Below are 19162 nucleotides of genomic sequence, written 5' to 3' on the forward strand. Positions count from 1 at the left end.
TAAACAGGACACAAATTCAACTTCGAGCTGCCTGCCACCTGAACTTTCTATTCTGCTCTAGAGTAGGAAGGGAGGTGTAGACAATGTGGGCCCCAAGGTTTGTCAAGTTCCTTCCTCTTCCTCCTCCTTTTCCTCGATCTCATCTTTCTGTGAGAGTGGAAGCATCTCTCACAGGCGTGCATCTGAGCTAAACACTGCAACTCCCATTCCTGCTCCCCCCGCCCCCATCGTCGTGGCTATTATTGACCAGGCTATCTGCCTGGCCCTGTGTGTGGCATCCTCTTTAATCCTCACAACACAGGCTGCAAGATACTCTTACCTTCCTCATTTTTCTTAGCCACTCGTAGCCACTAGATCCCCTCCCAAACATCCTCAACTAGATCTCTCAGCGCCATGACTAACTTCTTGGGAAAGCTTTTGTCTGGAGGGATAGTCAGTGCAGGTAACTGGCTTTATTATCACTGTGCTCATAGGTCTCCAGTGGGAAACATGCCTCAGTGACTGCGCTGGTCGCAGCCACCCTCAATTCTTTTCTACTCCTCTCTGCCTGGTTTCCTGCCCAGGAGGCTGAGCTCTATGAACTGCATCAGTGGGCTCCCTCCTGCTCTCGCATCAGCCAACGAGAGACCCAGATGGCAACTGTCTGAGAAGGAGGCTGGGGCGCTGAGTGGTCCCCCTTGCATGGTTCTGACAGTGGCTGGCTGCACATGGCTCTGGCTGCTGTTCTGTGCCCTTGTCCAAGGCTCATGACCTCCCTGGTTCCTGTTCTCATCCTCCCATTCCCCCAGGCCTAGGGGTAGTAAAGGCTTCCCAGGGTTGCTAGTCCCTAGTTGGCCTCATCCTTTGCTAGTACCTTTAATCCCGCCCACTCTTCCACAAATAGTCTTGTCATTAAATCCCTTCAAGTCAATCCTTGATGTGCCAGCTGTTTGCTGCTGGGGCCCTGAGGGATCATTACTTTAGAAAAATGGAGATGTGTACTTAAGTTGGTCTTTACCCAAGAGTCTGCTCCGTTCTCTTGGTGGCAGGGCTCGGAAGGCTTCATTTGTGGGAGCGAAGACTGTGTAGACTCCTTCCCGGTTGAGGGTCTCCGTCAGTCCTGCAGACTGGATGGCAGCTACCAGCATGCTGTAGATACACACACAGAAAATGTCACCTGTCGACAGGTATTTTCCTTAAATACCTCACCACAGCCGAGAGGTATTTTCCTTAAATACCTCACCACTGAGGATAGTAGAGTCCAGGCCACTGGAATGCACACACCTTGGTTTTCATGCCCTCCCTATGCACAAAGAGGGAGTGATTCCAGGCTCCATCTCCTCTCCACCCAGCAAAAATGCTAAGCTCTGTTAAATGGCCAGAGGTCAGAGGCCACAGGAGAAAGGAGGGAAAAGAAAGGGCAGAGGTATGGCTGACCCAGAGACTAGCTGAGCCTCCAGGGATATGATTCTGGGAGGGCAGAGGGGTGTGGTCTCCAGGCCCTTGTGCAGGTGGCTGAAGTCAGTGACAGGGAAACATTCAATGTGACAGCACCCCGAGGTGAATGAGCAAGTCAGAAATGGAGATAGCAGGGCAAGAAAACAAACTCACAAGGGTCTTTCAGTTGCAATAAACAGATACTGCACAGGGAGTGAGAGGCTCATCGTGCACTGTAAACTACGTGCTCTTGGCTCACTTGGAGCTTTACAATGAGAGAGTGATGTTTTCCTTGCACTTCAGTCATAAAAATGTAGTCCCCCCTCCCTGCTTTCCATGCATGTGAGCATTACACTCTTAGAAGTAGCCCTTCTTCCCAATGTAAGCTTTCAAGGCGACCCTTGCCTTTTCCCCATCCCAAGTCTGGAAGGTCACAGCAGTGCACCGCTAGTGTTAACTGAATCCCCAAGGTAGAAGAAAGCTTGACAAATAGCTGGTGCCCCACATCCCACTCCAGCATGACCACTGGGCAGAAGCTCCACCCGGAGATGGAACTAATTACCTAAAGCGATTGTCTCCCTTTAGGACATCCATGACAGTCCCCACTGGGGGGGTCAGCACCCGGTCCATGGTGAACAGGGTCCCGTACCTCCCCCTCTTGTCGTGGGCCGCGATGCAGCTGTTCTCAATGCACAGGCTCTGTACAGAAGAGGGACAGAGAAAGAAAGGACTGGTTGGTTATCCTCCCACGAGGGGCCTCCTGATTTGTTCAGAGCATGTAGCAGGGTCATCATCCATGAAGATGAAGGAGTATACATTGGGATGGGTTATTAAGTCTGGGATAAAATGATGTATTTTCTCCAGGAAATAAAACAATAAATGGTCTTCCTTAAGGAAAGAACGACTAGAGAGGCCCCAATAAAGTCACACAGAGGCCCCATAATGAGAATATCAGTTACACATGAGGTCCATTGACGACGTCGAAATAAATACATTGAACCCATGTATTTATTTCTTTGTTTAACAGATGATAACCATCTTTAGCCAAATGGTGCTGGTTGGTCCCAGGCAAGAGCTATGTTGAGTTGTACTCCCTATTTGATTTCCAGGGTAACTGTTCGGTTTGAAAACAAAGAAGGTACAGCAGAAGAGAGAAGGCACCTTTTGGACCAAGGAGGGCTGTATTTTAGTTTAGGGGACTTCTCTTCTCATAAGCTCAGAAAGAGTCCGAACTCCATCCCTCCTCCCAGGTGTTCATTCCTGAATTCAAGAAGGACTTATTCCTTCACAATACAGGTTGGATAATTGTGTGGTTTATTCTCGAAGGCCTCCAGAAAAAGAGATTCCGATCCTTCTGCAGGATCTCATTTTGTTATCAATACTTTTCCAGAAATTATTTCCTTCCTTGTCAGCAACCAGTTCTCATGCAAACTCCTGCTTATTGAAGACATTTTTTTTTTTTTTTACGCTAATACAAGTCCCACAGTAAGGAGCTTCCCAGGAGCATGATTTAGGACCCAGAACTTACATTACGATAAACAAAAACTCTCAGTTTTTTGCCGCCCAGAGTTTCCAGGGTCTGTCCATGGTACAGATACTTAGAGGCCAGCTGGTCTTTAATTATGTGGTTCCGAAGCAAATTCCTTGTGTGGGCATCAATTGGAGGGGTTCCATCTACAAGAAAGGGTGATAGTTAGGTCCAGAGAGATGTGCTCCTGCAATGAAGAGAGTGATGAGAGATAAATACAGTGAAAAAGCCCATCCCTCCTTGAGTTTGGAAACAGGGATTGAGAAACCAAGTGAAGCTGCCAATATTCCTTAACATCTGGTATCTTCTATGGAGAAATAAAGAAGATCCGGATAATCAAGGGTGTTTGGAGTTTTTCCCTAAGAGGGAAGAGCAGGCACGCACACAACTTGGCCCCCTTCTCTGCCTTCCTGGGGCTGCAGCTCAGCTGTACCCTCACTCTGACCTCTTGAGTATACATTGGCAAGTGACCCTGCAAATAGAAAGGCAAGGGAATGCTCTGCTCTCCCAGATGTCAAGTCTTGAGTTCTGAGGAACAGCTCCCCAACAGCATTCTCTGCACTGCCTAATGAAACAACAGAGCCTCTGAAGTTTCTGCTTAAGTCACATCTGCTTTTGGTTGTGCTGAGTGGAAGTTCTAATGTCCCATGGGGTGCTGTAAATCGGACAGTGTTGTGGAGGTGACGGGGTGGGGAAGCTGCCTCCAGGGACAATCTAACAGGGATGCCTTCCCCATGTTACCTTTGAATACAGAATTCAGGGGAGCCAGGAGGGTCAACCGCTCGCTTCCAGAGAGATGATTACCGAGGCCGGCTCGTCTGAAAAGGTCAATGGCTGTGGACACATCAGACTCTGCAGCCAATTCAAATAGCGTCTTGGCTACAAGGAAGGAGAAAGTGGGTTCAAAAGTTAAAAGCGCTGTTTTCATTTATCATTCATCCACCCCAGGGCATGACATACATCAGCAGGAATGTCATCTCGTGAGTCAACAACCCCTCTAAACACTGCTGGGGCCCAGCGGGCTTGTGTCATCAGGGGAACAGTCGCCTAGAAAATCTAACCAGTCAGGAGGAGATGGAGGAGAGGCAAGCTCAGTTAGGCAGAGATCAGCCTCTGTCCCAGGCCCTGTGGGCTGCTTGGTCAGGGCACATTCTAACAATGGGGAGAAAGACAGTCTGTGTGATGGCTTCTGCGGTGTAGATAAGCCCAGCAACCACACCCATAGAAGCATTTTGTTTTTTCCTGTAAGATTCCTTCACTCATGGACAGATGTCACTGGAAGACTAGAATGGGGCTAGGATTCCGAATGAAACACAAGCCAAAGTCCATTCAGTCATTCTAACTGGGTCAGTGACCATGGGACAGCTTGGGCACTATTGAGAAAGCACATGCTCTGAGGTCAGCAAATGGCCCTCTTTGCCCATTCACAGCAGGCAGATCTTCCAAAAGGCCTCTGTGATTGTGTCTGTCCCCAGACTCCTTCAATGGCTCCACACTGCCTCTCCATTGCACTTGCATGCCTGAAGCTCAAGATGCTTCAGTCTGGTCACAACCCACACATTTGCGGTGGCCAAGAAGCTGTGAGCTGGGTCCAGGCAGGGAAGTCACCCAAAGATCTCTGAATTTCCCCACCCCCGCCACAGGGGATGGCCTGCCCCTGGACGCCTGGCCTACCTGAGTCTGGGATGAGTAGCTCATCAATGTAGTGGATCACCCCGTTGGTGGCCAGGATGTCTTTATTGGAGATGATCGCCTTCCCGTTGATGGTGAGCATGTCCCCGCTGCAGCCTACCTCCAGTGTCGTGCCCTCCAGGGTCTCCACGGACAGCCCCGCAACGATGGCTTCGGCACACATAGCTGACTTCAGGATGTGGTTGTTCAGCAGGTCTGGGGGCCAAACAGACTCAGGTCAAGTGACAGTCTGCTCCAGGATGACCTCAGGGGCCGCTTGCAGCCTGCCCGTGCTGTGAGGATCCTGTTCTCTCAGATGAGGACCCTCAGATGAGGCTGGGGCACCACAGGGCTGAGATCCTCCTCGCCTCCTGCCTGCTGCCCTAGAAAACCAGCTGGGGCTCTGTGGCCACTTTCCAGCTGTGGGACCCCGGAAGAGTCATTCAGCCTCTTTGAACCTCAACTTCCTTATCAGTCAAGTGGACATAAGAATTGCATTCATCTCCTAGGGCTGCTGTGGAGATGACATGAAATTCTGAACGTAAAGCACTCGGCACAGTGCCTGACAACAGAGTAAATCAAATGTGAGTGATTAGCGTATTTGCAGCTGAACTTCAGGGATGCAAGAAAAACTCAAGAGAGCCTACCATGGGATTTTAGAAATCCACTGACCTTTATAAAAATGTAAACTGTAGTAGGAAAAGATGAAAAGTGTACAAATGACAGTTTTGAGTTATTTGTACACTTTATTTGTCCAGGTTTCTGTTCATTTAGGCCAAGGGTCTACCAGCTGCCAGGATATATCTTAAGGTTTGGTGATCAGTAAGACATGGCCTTTGCCATCCCATTCACCACACCCATAAATAATAAGTATAATAATTTATTTGCTTGTCCAAGTGCTACTGTACGGGGCAGGGCAGGGCTGAAGCCCAAAGGGGGCTCCTGACCCATCGTGACTCTTGCTGGCCTCCATTGCCTCAGAGAGCCCAGACAGGCTGGACGGAGGCAAATGCAAGGACCAGTCAAGGAGGAAGAGCCCCTGCCCACCCCAGGCTGAGCAGATGGCCTGGACTGCTGCTCACCAAGGTCACCGAGGCTCTGTGTCCCATATTCTCACCACAGAGGTGAGTTTCAATCTGATTCCGAGTGTGGGAACCAAAACCACACTGTCATGGGCAGGAAGAAGCTCTGAGGCCCTGCAAGGCATCGGGCTGCTGCAGATGAGTTGATGGCCTTGAAAGCCGGTGCTGGCCACATTCAGCCAGAGGGAAAGAAAAAGGGTGAGAAGGCCTATGGGAATAAGGCCTTGGGGACTGAGCTTCTCCGAGAAGGAAGGTAAAGTCCAGGATGTGGTAGAAGAACCTGCCAGGGCCACTTGGAGGGTGAGCAGGGCCAGGGCTGGAAACCGTGTCTTCAAACGGGACATACCACCAGCCCTGGCTGCTTCTCGCCTGCCTGCCTGCCAGCCTGCTGGTAACAGTGGAGACTGTTGGGTGTGGGGCAAGGACCTCTTCCTTCCAGTCTGCAGCTACAGCACCAAACAGAGTGTCCTTGCTCTGAACCAGCCGGTTATTGAGTAGGAAAAGGCAGATTCGCAAAAGGGACGAATTAGGGGCCTTTTTTTTTCTTACAGTTTATAATAAGGAGTTTTTTTGGTTTTGTTTTGTTTTGTTTTGTTTTTTTCTTTTGAGAGAGTCTAGCTTTGTTGCCCAGGCTGGAGTGCAGTGGCATGATCTGGGCTTATTGCAACTTCTGCCTCCCGGGCTCAAGTGATTCTCCTACCTCAGCCTCCTAAGTAGCTGGGATTACAGGCGCCCACCACCACACCCAGCTAATTTTTGTATGTTTAACAGAGATGGGGTTTTACCATGTTGGCCAGGCTGGTCTTGAACTCTCGGCCTCAAGTGATCTGCCCATCTTGGCTTCCCAAAGTGCTGGGATTATAAGCTTGTCTGGCCTATAGTAAGGAGTTCTGAGGTCTCCAAAGCAAAAAATGTGCTCTGTACAAACCATATGTTAATAGGGAATACAGTTCTAAAAGGCTTTGGGCCCCTTGAGGCTATGTGTGTCCCAATGCCTGCCCTCATTCCCCATTTTGTGCTGTGAGTATCTCTGTCATTGCAGTCACCAAATCAGATCCCAACAACCTGTTTTAAAGCCTGCCATTTCTACTAGGTCTTAAGTTCCTTGGAGGCAAAGGCTGTGCTGTATTCATTTTCATGGCCTCTGTCCCCAGTGCCGGCCAGGCACATAAAGGTACCATAATCACCTGGACACGGAACAAATCCTGTCTTCCCATCTGTGCTTTCAGAAATATGCCCTTTCCCATCCCTGCACAGATAGAAGGAGAACATTTTAAATGTATAGGGTGTCTGAAATGCATTAGACATTTTGTACAGCACATTGACACGGTGGGTTTAAACAGATTCAAAAGAAATCAAGTGATCCTGGAATATGTTTGAGAGGAAAAGTGTGGTGGGGTGCATCAGAGACCTGGGGCGTACCCTGCGTTTCAGGGGACTCAGGCAGCAGCTTTGTGCTCATGGCCTTTCAGAGGTCCTGGAGTAGAAAGGGGCAGGGTGGGGGGAAGGCAGAGTCCTCCTTTCTCATCTCCAAAAGGAAAACACGTGAAAACACGTTAGCTCCTTCCCTCTCCTTCAGCAATAATCAATGCACTGCCTAACTTAGCAGCTTATTGAGGAGGGCATGATGAAATCTGAAATGGAGAGTCAAAAGTTGACTACTATGACTGTTTTGTTTTTTTTCTTGAGACGGAGTGTCGCTCTGTCACCCAGGCTGGAGTGCAATGGTGCAAGCTCGGCTCACTGCAACCTCCACCTCCTGGGTTCAAGTGATTCTCCTGCCTCAGCCTCCTGAGTAGCTGGGATTACAGGTGCCCACCACCATGCCCAGCTAATTTTTGTATTTAGTAGAGATGGGGTTTCGCCATGTTGGCCAGGCTGGTCTCAAATTCCAGATCTCAGGTGATCCACCCACCTTGTCCTCCCAAAGTGTTGATATTAAAGGCGTGAGCCACTGTGCCTGGCCTATGACTGGTTTTTAACTGTAATTTTGGTTTATCCATAAGTCCCCTAGCCACAGAGAAGAATAGTGAAGAGTCGGCATGAGGAATCCATTTCAAGGGTGCCAGTATCTGCCACCCCCACACCTGTAAGCTGTTGCTCTACCTGTTAGCCTTGCTCTGGCCTTGGCCATTCCAGCCTTTCACTCTCCCTGTTTCTGGCCAGGGCCAGCTATGGATCTCCAGCTATGCCTCTCTTCAGTCCAGCTGTCCCAGACAAAAGCTGCTGGATTCTGTACTCAGCCCTCAGAGTAGTGTGGCTGCTGCAGAGACACGGTTAGCTGGAGCAACAGGACAGGATGACCCCAGCCCATGGCTGCAGTGGATATCCTGAGGGTCACCTCAGGCAGGTGGCATGTTCATCTTGGACCAGAGCAGGTCTTGGTCTCAGTCTAGCTGCACAAATGAGACAGCAGCAGGAGCCAAAGGATGCTCACCTCTCAGGGCTTCTGGGTCACCCAGGATACGGTTCAAAGTCTCACTAGGGATCTTCTCGAAGGCCTCATTGGTCGGGGCCAAGAGTGTGTACTGGCCGTTACCTTCAAGCATCGTGTTGAGCCCTGATGCAGCCACAGCAGCCTGTGGGGAGGAGAGAAGATGGAGTGCTCCCTGAAGACTCTGGCATTCCCCACAGAAGATGCACACACAGCTTCGCCGGTTCCCCGCAGGGGCTCGAGGCTTTTGCAGAAGCCCAAGACGAAAACAGAAGCCAAACCCAAGCTCACCCATGACCAAGGGTCTACTAGCTGCCAGGATCTATCTTAAGGTTTGGTGATCAGTAAGACATGGCCTTTGCCATCCCATTCACCACACCCATAAATAATAAGTATAATAATTTATTTGCTTGTCCAAGTGCTACTTTACGGGGCAGGGCGGGGGCCTGAGCTCCAGCCACCTGGCCATCTTTCATGTCCTTAACCTGCCTTTCCTCTTCCTGCCCCCAAGTCCTTGTCCCTGCTGTCCTCTCTGCTCTTCCCTCTTTCTTTGCTTCTCTGATTCTATTCCTTCTTCCACTAAAATATCATTTCTTTGGGAGGTCAACTTGGCACACTTCCCACCCCATCTCACCGCCAGACAAAGGTGAATCAGTCTGCTGTGCCTACACCCATGGCTTGCAGCCCTCCTCACACTGTCACTCTGCAGTTACTGGTAATCACGTACACGAGCCCATGCATGGAAGGATCCCGCCACCCATTCTCCACACAGCTGCCAGAAGGATCTTCTAAAGGCCTGAGTGGCTTCCTGCTGCTCCCAGGATGGAGATGGACTCTTTCCCAAGTCTGCAAGTCCTGGAGGATCGGGCCTGGCCACCCTGGCCTTGCCTTTGCCTGTTATATGCCCTTCACATGTGACCTGACCCACTGGCCTCTCCCTTGCCCTCCTGCCCTGAGCCTTCATTATTGCTCTCCCCTCTACTGGGTGTGCTCTTGCCCCAGCATTTTGTATAATGGACCCATTCTCATCCTTTAGACTGCAGATCAAAAGCCACCTCTTCCAGAGAGACCTCCCTGACTTTCCAATCCTCTCTGCACTACTGTCACTCCCTATTTACCTGCCCACTTGACAAAAATTATCACAGTCCATGGCTACCTTGTTGATTTGTTTGCTGTCTCTCTCCAGACAGAATATTAGCTCCACTGAGAATAGCACTTTGCCTGCCTTGTTCACCTCTATACTCCTGGCACATAGACCCACCCTGGAAGTAGCAGGTACCTAATAAGTATGTGTTACAAGAAGGAAAGATGGGCACAATGGAGGGTCAGAAGAGGGAAGGAAGAAATATTTACCAAATCTAAATAGTAAGAGGAGGTGACGCAAAGGGACCAATTGCTGTTCATGTGCTGCCAACTATGTGGGAACATCATTTTCTCGCAGACCCCTGTCCTTCGAGCAACCCAGAAGAAAAGCATGGGAGAGGAGCTTAGACAGCGAGGCTCTCAGCTAACAGCCATCCATGCTTGCGAGGCCTGTCAGTGCCAGACGGCCCCAGTGTGTTTGTCTCTATGTGTTGGAGATCTCTAGGGAGGGTCCGCCCCACTCCCATTTGTATCCTTTGTGGTTAGGAAGTTCTCCTCGAATCAAGGCAAAAACCCTGACAGGGCAGCCTGCCTCCACTTCCTCCTGAGCAGCCCTTGCCAAGAGGAACATGCCTGCCCTTCCAGTTGTAAGACAAATGCCTGCTGGGCATGGGGGAAGGAACCATATTCCTGCGGCCCCAGAGCAGTCAGAAGCCAGGCTGGAAATCAGACCCTTGACTTCTGTGTCCACACTGGTGGCTTCTCTGCTGTTCTGGGCTCCAAGAGAACATGGGTATGGTTGGAACCAGGGTCCTAGGGTGGGGACATGTGATCCCAAAGCACACCCAGCCTGATAGGCCATTTATTCTAGTCCCCCATGTGGGAAGTGCCACCTCTGGAAGCCACAGTGCAGGTCCAGGGCTCAGAGGACCCTGTGCTGCTGCGGCCACACACAACACTGACCTTTCCAGGGGAGGCAAGGAAGGGAACACTTTATAAAGAAGACAGATGGAGAATTTCACAGGTTAGGTCAAGCTGAATGTCTGGTCAATGGATTCTCCATGTTCAAGGGCATTCAGGGGAACCTGCTCTATGTTTCCCTACAGGAGCCATCCTCTACCCCTCCTGCAGAAGAGTTCCTGCTAGGCCCCTCTTGGGAGGCAACATGTCCCAAGCCTGGGCCTCCACCCAGGGCAGTCCCTTACCCGAAGGGTCTCAAAGGTGTCCTCAATCTCGATGATCTGCTGGATGTTGTTGGTGATGGTGGAGATGACCTTATCGATGAGGTGCACCACCCCATTAGTTGCATGGTGGTCGGCTTTCAGCAGCCAGGCACAGTTCACAGTTACAATCTGCCCAGAGAAGCAGCAAGGATGAGCAGTCAACACAACAGAGGCATAGTCCCAAAGCCCCGGGAGGAGAAAACAGTGTTTTCAAACACAGTAGCAGAATGTGGGTTCCACAAGCTGTGGAATAGAGGGCCCAAGGAGAAGCAGGCACAAAGAGGGGATTTTCTACAGCTTAAACCCCAGAAACCAGCCCACTTCTGGAACAGAAGTGGGTTCCTTATGGACCAAGGGCCATGCAGTATGGCTGGGGATCCCCTACCCCATTAGGATAGTGATGGATCTGGATGTTGGAATTCTGGTACATAGAGGTGAGGGTCATGCCGTGTTTCAGCTCATCAGTCAGGACTCGCCTGCCCACCATATGGTAGCGGAGGGCATTGAGCAGCTCAATGTTGACATTGCTGACAAGGGAGTCCAGCACTTCCTAGGAGGAAGGACAAGGTGTCAGTTAGGGGCTGCAGACTCTGTGTTTAAGAGATGGGTCCTTGAAACTCTGGGAAACATGTTCTCAGCCCCCGTGAGCCCAGGCCTCTCTTCTGCCAAGGATCCCTCCTCAGGAAGCACCCAAGTCTTTCTGCCCAGCAGGGCACAGGGGGCATTAGATGCAACCTGCTAAGACATATTTTAGCTCAAGTTCCACAGCCTTTTCTAAGGAGTTAAGGAAAAAGCTTCCCGAAACAGTAGGAAATGACTGCAGACTCCCATTCATCATGCCCACCCCTTGGGGAAGTAAGGCAGTTCCCCATAAGAGTCCCCCGGACAGATGGAGGTCATCTCACAGCTGGCAAGGAGGCCCAGGCCTCGTTGCTAGGGGCGAAGATGGTGAAGCTGCCGGGCCCCTCCATCTCAGGCCTCAGCTTCTCCGTGCGGTCCGTGTACAGCTGAGTGGTGGTGGATCCAACGACTCCCAGGGTCTCGTAAAGGTTTGAGAGTGGTAGGGCTGCAGGAGCATAAGACAGAGGGAGGGATGGCCTCTGGGGGTCCAGCCCAACCACACCCTCCCTTCTCTGCCAGAGAGCACAGTACATCTGCAGGTGGAGAGGACAAGGAGGCGTGTGGGAAAGCCCAAAGATAGGCTGTTTCTGGAGGGCTTAAAGCTTGTTATAGTCTTCTTAAAACAACTCAATAAGTCAAATGCCTCTCTACATGAACTCAACTAATTGGTGATTTTTAATCATTTTAAACACAGCAGAGCACAGCTCTCATTCCCAGACATTTAGATAACAGAGGCAGGAATGGACACTGGAAACAGATATCCTAATTACAAACTAGTCTTACAGATTTACCTGTTTATTGAAACTGGTTCCCTAATGGCTTCTATTAGAATGAGAGATTATCATAAATCTCCAAAGTACTGTGTGTATTTGCAGGTAATAAAATGTTATTTCTTAAAGTAGCTTGAAGTTTAGAAGGAGTTTCTCAGACCTTATAAGACCAAAATGAGTTTCATGTTCATTTGTTTTTTGTTTCTTAGACCAAAATGAGCTTAATGTTCATTTTGAAGGGCCTGAAATTAGGGTTCAGAGGTTGAGCTCCCCTTCTAAGGTCAATCTTCTTTTCCCATCCCATTTCCCCACCTGTCCCTCCACTTGAGTCAGTACCTCCATGGCCCTACCCACACCAACCTCTCCCGTCACATACTCTAGAAACCTCGGCACCAACCAAATTGCCCTCCTTCCTGTTACGTCTCAGTCTCATGATTTATTTATTTATTTATTTACTTATTTTTGAGATGGAGTTTTGCTCTTCTTGCCCAGGCTGGAGTGCAATGGCCTTATCTCGGCTCACTGCAACCTCTGCCTCCTGGATACAAGTGATTCTCCTGCCTCAGCCTCCCGAGTAGCTGGGATTATAGGTGCCTACCACCACACCTAGCTAATTTTTTTGTATTTTTAGTCGAGACAGAGTTTCACTATGTTAGCCAGGCTGGTCTCAAACTCCTGACCTCAGTTGATCAGCCCTCCTTGGCCTCCCAAAGTGCTAGGATTACAGGCGTGAGCCACCGCGCCCAGCCCAGTCTCACAATCTTTAAGAGACAAGGTCTCACTCTGTTGCCCAGGCTGCTGGTCTCGAATTCTTGGCTCAGGTGATCCTCCCTGCTCGGCCTCCCAAAGTGCTGGAATCAAAGGCATGAGCCACTGTGCCTGGCCTCAGTCTCACACTCTTAACTAAAAAAAATAGCCAATACAGTTGGCCCTTTATATCTGTGGGTTCTTCACCCACATATTCAACTAAACAGGGACCAAAAATATTTTTTGAAATACAATAAGAGATAATACAAAAATTTAAAAGAGGGTATAACTACTTACATAGGATTTACATTACATTTGGTATTATAAGTAATCTTGAGATGATTTAAAGTATATGGAAGAATATGCATGGATTACATGCAAATACTATACCACTTTATATCAGGGACTTGAACATCTGAGGATATGGCATCCTAGAATGGGTCCTAGAATCAATCGCCCGCAGATACCAAAAGATGACTCTATTTCAAAATTAAAACAAAATACTAACTCCCCTGTACAGTCACTTGTGTGTGGCACTAAAAGAAAGGCTCTAATAAAATTCACAGGTGCCATGCTGGCTCGCCCAGTGCAACCATCTGTGGGACTCTCTGCTGACTCTGGGTGAGCCCACCTGGCCTATGGCTCTTCTCCCTACCGAACTCCAAAGGGCCAAGTTTAGACACAGAGGGAGATGGGGATGGCTTGGTGTTGCCAGCCCACCAGTGACCCCCTCCTCCCATATCCCATCTGCTCTCTAGCAGAGCTGATCGGAAACTGATGGGCTATCAGGCCGACCCTGCTGGATGTGTTTAGAATCACTCCCAGCCAGAGGCAGAGGCCAAGAGCCTGAGCCTGAGCCTGCGCCTGCCGGGAAGGGCATGGACAGGCCACAGTTGGAATCTACTCCACCAGTGTGGTAAGGAGGCCAGAAGAAGCAGCTCAGGAAATGCACTGTTTCCAGCTTCCATCCTCAGCTCCTTGCATAGAGCCTGGGGCCAGTGGGCATGTGAGGAGAATGCCATGTCCTTGTGCCACTGCCCCCATTCACACTCTCCTGCCTTTTATGTGGGTACTCCTCTCTCCCACCATTCCCTTCCACCCACACCAACGGGCAAGGCCCGGCGGATTCATTCACCTGCTGGACAGCCCTTCTCCCCAGGGACCTTTTCGTATCCAGGACAGCACTCGTAGCTGATGACTCTGTAACAAGACAACCATACATTGTGTTAGGCAGGGCTTCACTGTTCCTCACAGGTCATCGGGCCCCTCTCCAAGAAGTTGCCTCCACAGCCAAGGAAAAGGAACGGTGGGTGAAACACTCTCCTCTTAGGAGTCATTTGCTAAGTCATAGGTCTGCCTTTCCTGAGCAAGGAGAGTCTCACTCCTCCTCTGCTCTGTAGAATGCTCCTGGCGGCTGCCAACACCTACAGCCAACCAACTGGGAGAACAGAGGACTCTGGCAGTCTAGTCAATGTTGTGACTACAAAACATAATGCACCAAAGATTTTATCTCAACATTATTCACAGGAAAGCCGATGGTGAGTGTTCCTGAAAGGGAACAGGAAGGAACAGAAAGAGCCCTGCACCAGCTCTGGCTCTGAGTTTGTCCCTGACCAGCTGGGCCATCCTCAGCCAATTTCATCATCTCTCTGGGTCTCAGTTTCCTCATCCTCTGCAACTAAAGTAAGATTTGATTGACACACTTTCAAAGGTGGTGTGGTGTAAGAGAAACAGTGCTAGAATCAGGAGATTTGGCTTGTGATCCATCAGTAACTAGCAGGGTGAACTTCAAAGTCCATTTCTCTCTCTGGTCTCGGTTTCTTGGTCTATGAAATGGGGTGAAGTTAAACTAGATGATTTTAAAAGTTACTTGCAATCTCACACTCACAATTCTAGTCCATCTTTCTAGACGACAGAGAAGAACTCTTTCAAAGGATACTGTCTGCCAACTTTTCCCAGCTAAATCCAGGGAGAGCTCCAAGCCTTGAACCCATAGGACTAGGGATGCATATGCATGGGATCCTAGGCTTTCTGTGATAAATTCCAGGGCTGTATTACTGGGGTTGGGATGTGGGATTAGGTCAAGTCCCCCCAAACTTAGTTTCTTTCCAAAAGTGTCTGTGTGAAAATCCATGGAGTTGCTGAAGCAGAGTTGGAGGAATAGTGTTATCCTCAAAGTCCTCATGTCAGGGCCTCCTGTGCACATGGGTGCAGTACTCTCTATGGCATGGAGCCCCTGGGCAAGCTGCCCAAAGACTCTTTTTCTATATTGTTGGCTTCTGAGTTCCATCCCCAAAATACCACAAGGGAGCTGAACAGCTCAAGTGGCCTCACCAGGATTTCATTGAGGACAAAAGAAAACCAACTCCTCAAATATTAACTCATCGGTTCCTGTGGCTAGGTGTGTGTGTATGCTGAGGGGTGTGTAAAGAATGACACCAGGAGAAATGGAGGTTAGGGGTTTAGGAGGAAGGGATAGATCTAAGAAGAAAAGTCTCAGCTTGGAGCAGAGTAACTCAGGATAGAATCAGAAAGAAAGCTGTAAGGGTTCTGAGGGGTGAAGGAGTTTCTTAAGGTCATAGGTAGGTAGTAACAGACCTAGGACTGTTGCTGCATTCCATCAAGTCCAATCCTTTTTCCATTGCTCTTGAAAATGCACATGTTTGGAGGATAGCAGACAGATTTGGAAAGTCTGACATCTAGAAGACACAGGGGGTGTCTCCAAAGTGATCAAGGCTAGCCCTTGTCAGCACTCACTGTTCCTCTCCATGTGGTCTTTCAGCACCCGTGTCCCACAGTGGCTGGACTACACTCTACTGTCACACATGGATGGCTTATGCAGCACACGCCCCACAACCAAGGTTCAGTCCCTCAGGCCACTGAGTCTTCTCGTGCCAAGGGCTTTTTCCTGGTTAGCCAAGTGTGGCTTTCAGCCAGGAAGCTCTCTCTTAATCCTCTTGCTTTCCTGCTGCCCAGTCTGGCATCTCTGTCACTCTCTAGGTGTGCAGGGGTTAGCCACGTCTTCAGCCCCAGTGCAGCAGCCTGTGGGTTGAGAAGGTGTCAAAGCTGGCGGTCCACCTGCCTCTAACTGCCCCAACAAATTAGCTCTTTTCTGAACTGGTCTGCCTGGCCTCAAAGCAGCAGAGAGCAGCTGTGAATCAAAGGCTGAGAAGATTTCAGGCAACTTCGACCAAAATTTTCTGGGCTGGCAGTGGCCTGCTCCACTGTCCCTATACTCAGCTCAGTGTGCCACGCTACCTGGCCCTGGTCCCAGGGAGAACACAGATGCTGTGGTTGGATGGGCTGGGAGCAATCACAGAGGCATGGGCCTGATGCCATTCCTCCAGGATGAACATAGGAAAGGATGGAAACAATAGGGGGCTTCCCAGCCGTAGCCCCCCAGTTCGTAGGCTTCCCTGCATAGAAAAGACCAATCTGTTGGTTTCTGAATCTAATCTCATCAGCCAAAGCTGTTCTGATTAAAGTCTTCAGGCTTCTCCTCAGCCAGACACAGTCTAATAAAGAAAAACCTCAGGTCAGAAAAAACAGATCCCTTAGGACAGCGGTCCCCAAACTTTTTGGCACCAGGGATCAGTTTCGTGGTAGACAATACTTCCCCAGATGGTGGCAGGTGGAAGGGGTGGTTTTGGTATGAAAACTCTTCCATCTCAGACCATCAGGCATTAGATTCTCATAAGGAACGCACAAGCTAGATCCCTTACATGCACAGTTCACAACAGTATTCGGACTGCTATGAGAATCTAATGCCACTGCTGATCTGACATGAGGCGGAGCTCAGGCAGTAATGCTCACTCCCTGCCACTCACCTCCTGCTGTGTGGCCTGGTTCCTAACAGCCCACAGACTAGTACTGGGAAGGTGCCTAAATTAGGGAAGGCGCCTAATTTAGAAGAAAGTTTAAAGGAGGGTGCAAAGAGATAATGTCAACCCAAAGTCTATGTGGAGGGATGTCTGGGAGGCCCTCCACCAGTCCCTTCTAACATTTTTACTCACGATTGGATAGAGAGAAGTACTGAGATTCCTCTCCCTAAAATAAGTTTCCAAGAAGTTAATATAATTTAAAACAACCACTGCACTTCACGGATTTGGGCAGCTTCTCTGGCTGTAAATGCCTGGGGATTAACCAGGCTTGAGAAGTCGTCGGAGCAAGGAATGGCCCTGTAGGCCAGTCACCTGTGACTGAAGGTAAACCATACAGGGCATCATAGTTTCCGAGAGGAATGGCAGAGCAAACACAGACCCATAAGGCCTAGACATCTGATATGGCCCATGGACTGCTTGCCTGGGATGGTTTGCTTTCTGCCCTCCTGGTCTTGGAAACACAGCTGAGCTGATTCTGAAGCCTCCCAATAGAAAATCAGGGCTTGCTTTAACCTACTGTCTACCAACAAAGGCCTCAACCACTACAGCCCTCACCAGGGGCCAGCCTTGTTAGCGATGAGGACAGAGTCTTCAGAATGTGGATGCACTTTATTTGTGGCAATCTACACACAGCATGTGAGGGCATTTTGGGCACTCCTGGAGGCCGACTGCGTCTCCTCAGTTCCCAAGCTCCTTGTCTGATGAGCGGTCTTGGGGATCCCCTTTACAGCAGGGGGTGAGCAACCTGGAGAAGGTTGATGACTCTGAGACAAAGGCATCCTTCTCTGATGCTGAGGAGGCCTTGTCTCTGGGACCCACAGCCACAGGTTTGAAGCTGTAGACAGAGACCTGGGGCAGTTTAGCCAGGCCCTACAGGCCTGCTCACTTGTTCACCTCCCAAAGTCACTGACACTAACTGCCAGGTTTGATACCCCCTGGGGGCAGCAAAGGGAAGTGGACAGACCTCCTCAGCTTCCCAGTGAATGACTTTGACCAGGTTGCATAAGCCTTTTGAGCCTGTCTCCTCGTCAGTAAATGGGCTAATAATCATATTTATCTTATAGTGTGATTGTGAGAATTGAATGAACTTACATATGAGAAGCACTTAACAGATGCTTACTGTTTACTAAGTGGTCAGTTGTGAAGCTTCTAAAGAAACTCCAGGTATAAACCTTAAAGTTGAAGCTATGTTAATAACTTCAGTGAAAGCAATGCCCTACATGAGACCATTGATAAAAGTACATTGAAATAAAGAAAAATGCATCTATAACTCAACAAATAAGGCCTGTGTTGGCTTCCCGTTGCTTTCTGTGACAAATTACCACAAATTTAGTGGCTTGAGATCATGCAATTTATCTTACAATTCCAGAGGCTAGAGTCAGAAATTGGCCTTATGGGGTTAAAATCAAAGGCTGCATTCCTTACAGAGGCTGTAGGGAAGAATCCATTGCTTGTCCTTCCAGCTTTGAGAAGCTGCCTGCATTCCTTGGCTTGTGGTTGCATCACTCAAATGTCAGCTTTCATCATCACATTGCCTTCTCTGACTCTGATCCTACTGCCTCCCTCTTTTTTTTTTTTTTTTTGAGATGGAGTCTTGCTCTGTTGCCCAGGCTGGAGGGCAGTGGTGCGATCTCAGCTCACTGCAACCTCTGCCTCCTGGGTTCAAACAATTCTCCCGCCTCAGCCTCCTGAGTAGCTGGGATTACAGGTGTGCACCACCATGCCTGGCTAATTTTTGTATTTTTTTTTTACTGGGGGAAGGGGGGGGTTTCCCCATGTTGGTCAGGCTGGCCTCGAACTCCTGACCTCGTGACCCGCTCGCCTCAGTCTCCCAAAGTGCTGGGATTACAGGCGTGAGCCACCATGACCAGCCTGCCTCCCTCTTTTAAGTACCCTGATGACTATATTAGACTCATCAAATAATCCTGGATAATCTCCCCCTCTTATGATCCTTAATTTAATCACACCTGCAAAGTCTCTTTTTCCAGTAAGGGAATATAGTTACAGGATTGGAGATTAGGATGTGGACGTTTTTGGGAGGTCATGTTTCTACCTACCACAGGGTCTTACCCCAGGTGGCACATAGGTTCATGTAAATACCCAACAGAATAAAATTCCTCCTCAGCTAGTGAGCCTCCTAGTTTGCAGAATGGGACAGAACCCTCAGGAAACACTGCCCAACAGAGGTGTTTGGTCGATCTCTGCTGTTTGGTGTATGTCCAATCTCAGTGCCTCCAGAGCAGATTATTCAAGAGATCCCAGCTGGCTGCACAGGGATATGAAATAGGAAAGGAGGCACTAGTATGGGTCTGGGGTCAGCTTGGATGGCTTCTCACCATCTTCTTCTTTTTCCTCTTGGGACCAAGATTGTGGGATATAAGGGAGGAAAAGGACAGCTCTTCTTCACCTTCACGTCAGCTGTCCCTGGTGCCCTGCCCAGAAGGACACCTACTGAAAAATCCCTGCCAGCTGATGGAAAAGCTCAACCATGCACCAGCTGATCTCTTTAAAAGTTAAATCTTTAAGCATTAATGCAGTGCTGAAGAAGTATTAATATTTTTGCCCCTGGGCAAAGGAACACTTGCTACTAGAACAGGAGTGCTCTGCCAGCTCATCTTGGCTCCAGAGGAGGGCTTCGCACTAGTGAAATGTGTTGCTCGTGAAAAAATTTCAAGACTTTTGGAATGAATAGCTGCCACCCATACC

General features: G+C 49.4%; 1 protein-coding gene across 2 annotated transcripts in view; it reads right to left on the reverse strand.

Moving 5' to 3' along the window:
- Window positions 1-19162, reverse strand: part of TGFBI (transforming growth factor beta induced) — a 34589-nt gene that overhangs the window by 6019 nt on the left and 9408 nt on the right. For both annotated transcript variants that reach the window (XM_055286171.2, XM_055286169.1), the window contains exons 3-12: window positions 13711-13775; window positions 11343-11503; window positions 10823-10987; window positions 10420-10566; window positions 8135-8276; window positions 4619-4831; window positions 3686-3823; window positions 2945-3090; window positions 1979-2115; window positions 998-1128 (exon numbers count right to left, since the gene is read on the reverse strand). In XM_055286171.2, coding sequence (XP_055142146.1) covers window positions 998-1128; window positions 1979-2115; window positions 2945-3090; window positions 3686-3823; window positions 4619-4831; window positions 8135-8276; window positions 10420-10566; window positions 10823-10987; window positions 11343-11503; window positions 13711-13775 — 1445 coding nt within the window. The remainder of the gene's footprint in view (window positions 1-997; window positions 1129-1978; window positions 2116-2944; window positions 3091-3685; window positions 3824-4618; window positions 4832-8134; window positions 8277-10419; window positions 10567-10822; window positions 10988-11342; window positions 11504-13710; window positions 13776-19162) is intronic.

The sequence above is a fragment of the Symphalangus syndactylus genome, chromosome 7, assembly GCF_028878055.3.
Source record: "Symphalangus syndactylus isolate Jambi chromosome 7, NHGRI_mSymSyn1-v2.1_pri, whole genome shotgun sequence".
Taxonomy (NCBI): Eukaryota; Metazoa; Chordata; class Mammalia; order Primates; family Hylobatidae; genus Symphalangus; species Symphalangus syndactylus.